The 6,000-nt window shown below is 37.1% G+C and overlaps 1 protein-coding gene across 1 annotated transcript; it reads right to left on the reverse strand.

Moving 5' to 3' along the window:
* Positions 1 to 888: 888 nt before the first annotated feature.
* Positions 889 to 2,949, reverse strand: LOC140807208 (uncharacterized). Its single transcript, XM_073163954.1, has 3 exons — positions 1,968 to 2,949; positions 1,386 to 1,751; positions 889 to 1,248 (listed from the first exon to the last, which is right to left on the reverse strand). Exons 1-3 carry the CDS (start codon positions 2,731 to 2,733, stop codon positions 992 to 994), a joined length of 1,389 nt encoding a protein of 462 aa, XP_073020055.1. The 5' UTR covers positions 2,734 to 2,949; the 3' UTR covers positions 889 to 991.
* Positions 2,950 to 6,000: the final 3,051 nt, after the last annotated feature.

The following is a 6,000-nucleotide window of genomic DNA, read 5'->3' on the forward strand; positions in this document are numbered from 1 at the left end:
ACTCGTTTGAGTTTCAAATTAAATGTTAAACAAAGATGGGTTAATTATATTATCTGTTTTGGAGTTCTTCGAAAAACAAAAAAAAATTAAATATGTAATAGAAAACCCATTACATTGTGCTCGACTTTAGGTGGTACAAATTAATGGAGGAGCTTACACCATGCACAAAGGGATCGTAACTCGACACATATCAAAAACTCATGCGCGACCATTGATTCAGGCTAAAAAACAAACCCAAAAAGTATTCAAAAAGAGTCCCAAAATTAATTATCGTCAGATTTATTTCAAGTTTTAATTGTATAGAATGTCCACGGTCAATGTACGTACGTACTATATTTACTCACAAACTTGTATGTTGATGCTATTTTTTTAATTCTTACTTTTAAAGTAAAACACCCAGTTGGCAAGGACCATTTGCCTTAATGACGAACATGAGGTCCCAAAAGTTCCAATATCACCGCCTTAGATATTTTTAAGGTAAAAGCCCATATCTTTCGCTCATCGTTGTCTATTAATCAAGATGGATACATGAATGCATCTGTATGAAACATATAGATCATGAATAGTTTAAATTTGTAATGTGTTATTTTCTTAATTATGCAATCTTTTGATTTAAAATTTTTGGGAATTTATAACTTAAAAGGTTGCATGTTGGGTCTGGCAGGCCGAGTCAATTATTACACAGTCGACAGTTCCCTTGCTAAATCTTACCGTTCCATCGGCTTTTTTTAAACATGAAATACCAACTTTATTTGTGCCTGTTGGATCTGAATTCCTTTTAAACCTTTCTTTTTGTGTAGTAAAAACATCTTTAATCAGCTAATCACGTGCCTCGTGTGTCAATGCACGTGCCTTTTTTTTTTAAAAAAAGGGTACAAAAGAAAGAGGTAAAACTAAAACTGTGTAATAATTAAATATATTGAACTTAAAATAAGAAATGTTGTAGTCCAATTGATACGGATGCAATCAAAATATTGCACCAAAATTCACATTAGAAACCACCATAAATCACAACAAAGCAAGGCAATATAGCCCTAGGATTGAAAACATGCAACTCGTCCAAATTCGAATAGACTCCGCTGTCCCCGGCCACCGAGTCGTAATCGTCGACACTCACGGCAGCCAGCTCGACGTTCCTCTTCACCCGCCCCGCTATCACTCGACACACGAGCATTGCTCTCTTCCCTCTATCTAACAACACATTTGCACTGTCGTGTGCTTTACCACTTGTAGCGGTTGTTAATATACCTATCAAATAAATAAGATAAACGTGATGAATCATAATATGTACACCAACCAGTGATAAGTTTCGATTTTTACACGTACTGAGGTAATTGTCGATCATAATCATCATGAAAATAGTATGATTTGGCAATAACTTGTACCTTTTGTAGAGACGTCGGCTGCGGCTTTGAACCCGTTTCGAATGATGCTGCACACGCTGCAGGTGGGGATGGAGTTGCATAAGTTGGAGGATCCATTTAGGCCAAGTGAGCACATCAGAGTGGTGCAATGGAACCGCAGAAGCTCGTTGCCATCGGCGAGGCAACGCGGGTGTTTCTTGGGGAATCCAGTAGCTCTGGTCTTGATGGTGTCCCGGTAATCCTCAAATTTCGATATGGTTCTAGGGGTATTTTGGACTTTGAGTATGCGGTCTATTTTGCACACCGGGGCCTCTTTCTTGAGCCAGCTTGACTGAAATATGATCTCCACTATGTTCTTGCTTGTATCTTCCGGACCCAATTCACATACTGTTGAATATTCACATATATGTGTGTGTATATAAGTCACTGATTTTAGGATTTGGACAAGTATTTACACGTAATTATTTGAGACTTTCATGATGAACACTTCTAGGCATTGGAGTACACGCTTCTAAACTTTGCAGCAAAAAGTTTGACTTAAAAAAAAACAATGTAAGAAGTGTAAAAAAAAAAAAGATGCTTAAGGGAAGTGAAAAAAATTACCGGCATGCCTGACAGACTTATGAAGCTCCAAATTCTCAGCTTTCACGAAAATTTCACCGCATTCAGGGCATGGAAATATAGTAGCTCTTAAAGAAGGATCCCTGGTCATTCCAAGAACAGGATCCACAACCATTCTACACTCATAGCATCCAGATAATTTCCTGAAACCCATGTTTCTGAAGGACCCAGGAATGGAGTTAGGAGAGCGCGTAGGAACAGTGAGTGAAGAAGAAGCTGAAGAAGAAGTCGAAGCAGAATTAATTGAACCCACAGCTGACCCGTATAAAGAACTATTGATTTTCATGGATCTGTTCGAAGAATTAGCGTAGTTTTCAGTGCAGGATGAGACCATTAACAGAACAGTACTCCTTTTCTTCTGTTCTACCGAGTTCTCGGGCCTTTGCGTCACTTTCGTGTTGCTGCAGAGTGAACCCGAGCATCTCGTTTTTTTGGTTTTCTTGTGAGTTTCTTCGAGGGTTTTTTCTTTCTTTGCCTGCTTTGATATGTAATTTTGCTTGCTTTGAATCACTTTCTCTTCTCCATGGGTATGTTTAAGCTTCTGGTTTGGCTTCTGCTTTATTTGTTGCTGTTCTTGTTGCTGTGCTTGAAGATACTTGCAGGTCATGAAGAGGCTCCTTACAGCGGCCCAGGAATGTGGTTTCTGATCATCAGGATCCTGGTGTTTGATCTGAGAATGACGGCGGTTGTACTTGTTTGGCTGTATCTCCTTGGATTTATTTCCAGGATTTCTTCTTTTAGCCGCCATTAGAGAGCGAGGTTGAAGATAATTAGGTGTAATTTTTTCCAGTTTTGTGCAAATAAGAAGCAAATATATAATTGATAGTGGCAGTGAAGAAAGTGAGACAAAGATGGACTTTTACAGAGAGAGGATAATTGCCATGGGAATGACGACATATACGTATGTAAATACATATGTAAAATTAAAGGAGTTGGCTTTGAAAGTTGGAGACTGAATTTGGGAGCTACATACTAGAAACAATATCACCATAACAGATATCATTATTAGATATATATAAGAACAAAAACGAACATTGTAAAAGCATTTTCAAAAAATTCATAATATTATTATAATCTCTTTTTTAAAAAAACATTAGGATTTTAGTTTGATTTGATTAAAATTTAATATAATTATACCAACCTTTGAGACAATTTTATTATTATTAAAGTTTTCATGAAATTGGTTTTATATTGGATTTATAAGATGTCCGAGTATAATATTTTCAAAATATTTAATTATTAATGTATAATTACATAGGCATACACACACTCACGATCATCCTATAAAAATAGCATTTATATTAAAATAATTTTTTTAATCGTATTCAAGTAATAATTAACTTAAAAATTTAATCTAAGTATATTAGAATCCAATTATTGAGCATTGTTATAGGAAGAAAATATTAGCTTTTGCCAAACTGGTTTTTTCCGAATGAAATATGCTTTTGTTGGTGATATATGTACTAAGTGCAAACACGTTTTCCTTTTCCTTCACGCTTTTAGACTTAGCAGCAACTATATAAGCTTTTTGCTTTACAGATCATTAGTTAGTTGGTTAAAAATACAAAACCACTCTGTAAAGCTTTTGCTTCCTTTGTGAAGAGGTTAATCAATAAGATCATTTCTTCTCGTTGTTTAACATGGTATCAGAGCATTTCGATCCAATTCGGAAATCGTCTTCTTCGTTTGAGATGCAGTTTTCCGATTGTGAGGTTTGATTGTAGATCAATTTTTTTTTTTGTGCGCAATCGAGCTAGCCAGTTGGTGATTTTAGCTCGCCGATAATTCTGATCAGAGTTCTTCAGTCAACTCGTATCTGCAATTGAGGTATCTTTATTTTACGGTTTTCAGCATTGGAACAGACTTGAGAATCTTCAATTTGAGAACTCATTTTCTGCATCGAGCGATTCGAACAATGGCCACTGCAGTAGCTTTCAATGATCCTATGTATATTCATCCTTCAGACACACCTGGTATGAATCTAGTTAATGAAATATTAGTAGGTACTGACAATTATGGTGTTTGGAGTAGAGCTATGCTCATTGCCCTACGAGCGAAAAATAAAACTGCATTTATTGACGGAACTTGCAATAGACCGACTCTCGGACATGCTACATTGCATCAGTGGGAGAGATGTAATGCCTTGGTCTTATCTTGGATCATGAATACTGTCTCTAAGGAGATCTTTGGAGGAATAGTTTATTCCACGGATGCTTCAATAGTCTGGACCGATCTCAAGGAACAATTTGATAAGGTTAATGGTTCACGAATTTTTTCGCTTCATAGAGAGATTGGACAGCTCAAACAAGGGAATAATACTGTGTCTACTTACTTTTGTAAGTTGAAGCAACTTTGGGATGAATATCACTCATTGGTCATATTGCCATCATGTGAATGTGCAGCTGCCAAACAATATGTTGAACATGACCAACGACAGAGGTTATTGCAATTTTTGTTAGGATTGAATGAGAGCTACTCTCATATTAGAAGTCAGGTTTTGATGATAAGTCCATTACCTACAGTGGGGCACGCATTTTCAATCATTTCACAGGAGGAATCACATAGATCCATGCTTGCTGTTGAAGCACCATCCACAGCGTTTTTCTCTAATCAAAGCAGGGTACATCATTTGAAGAAAGAAATGCTGAAATGTGATCATTGTAGTTTGAATGGGCATACCAAAGAGACATGTTACAAGCTGGTTGGTTATCCTCCCGATCACAAGCTGTATAAGCCACCAATTAGGGGATCGATTAAACGGGTTTACAAGCCCCAAAGACCTCCTGTACATGCTAATACTTCTGAAGCTGATCAAAAGGAGTTCTCACATGCTGGACTAAGTCCTACAATCTCTGTCTTCACTCCTGAGCAGTATGCTGAGATCATGAAATTGTTGGGAAGCAGCAAAGTGCAGTCTCCTACTGAACCCGTAGTCAATATGGCAGGTACTTTACATACAGTTGCAACACCCACGCATTGGATTATAGATAGTGGGGCAAATGAACACATGACTGGAAATCCTATGCATCTCTCTGGTGCTAAGTTTACAGCAGCTTCCACTAAGTTTGTGAGATTGCCTAATGGTAGTCGGGCTTCTGTTGCCAACATAGGATCAATACCATTCACCAATTCCATCACACTTGATAATGTCTTATATATGACCGATTTCAAAGTCAATCTCCTTTCAATATCCAAATTCACTAAAGACCATAATTGTTTTGTTACATTCTTTCCTCATTTTTGTTTGTTTCAGGACCGCATGAGTGGGAGAATAATGGGGATTGGTAAGGAAATCAATGGACTATATCACCTTGATACAAGAGCTTTTCTGAGTACAACTTCTATCCCAAATACTGAGTTTCCTTTGCTTAGCAAATGCTGTAATACATATGTTGGTAGTTCTGTTATAGCTGCTGATCATTCTTTGTGGCATCAGCGTTTAGGGCATATGTCTTTGTCTAGAATGCAATTACTTCCTTTCATCAATAAGAAAGTTAATATTCAGCATTGTTCTATTTGCCCGAAAGCTAAACAAACTAGACTTCAATTTCCTTTGTTGAGTTTATCTAAATCGACTTGTCCTTTTGAACTTGTGCATATGGATATATGGGGACCCTTTCACACTCCTACATACAATGGGGAGAAGTATTTTTTAACCATTGTTGATGACTTTTCTAAAGCCACATGGGTGTATCTAATGCAGTCCAAGTTGGATATTTTACATCTCCTTAAACAATTTTGCACTTTTGTTCAAACACAATTCTCTAGAGTCATCAAGACCATTCGCACTGACAATGCTCTTGATTTCTTTAAGACGGATTGTACTCAATTGTTTAATTCCCTTGGCATCTTACATCAAAGCTCATGTCCTTATACCCCGCAACAAAATGGGGTGGTTGAGAGGAAGCATAGACATATTCTAGATGTGGCTAGAGCCTTGAGATTTCAATCCTTTGTCCCATTAAAGTTTTGGGGAGATTGTGTTCTCACGTCTTGTTATCTAATTAATCGTACA

The sequence above is a fragment of the Primulina eburnea genome, chromosome 12 (assembly GCF_022965805.1).
Source record: "Primulina eburnea isolate SZY01 chromosome 12, ASM2296580v1, whole genome shotgun sequence".
Lineage (NCBI taxonomy): Eukaryota > Viridiplantae > Streptophyta > Magnoliopsida > Lamiales > Gesneriaceae > Primulina > Primulina eburnea.

What these genes read in the sequence shown, in the direction of transcription:
- LOC140807208 (XM_073163954.1), bottom strand. Translation starts at nt 2,733, where the DNA reads ATGGCGGCTAAAAGAAGAAATCCTGGAAATAAATCCAAGGAGATACAG. An exon ending in TAAGTCTGTCAGGCATGCCG is followed by an intron (nt 1,752 to 1,967) that starts GTAATTTTTTTC and finishes AATATTCAACAG; the next exon opens with TATGTGAATTGGGTCCGGAA. An exon ending in AGCCGACGTCTCTACAAAAG is followed by an intron (nt 1,249 to 1,385) that starts GTACAAGTTATT and finishes TTTATTTGATAG; the next exon opens with GTATATTAACAACCGCTACA.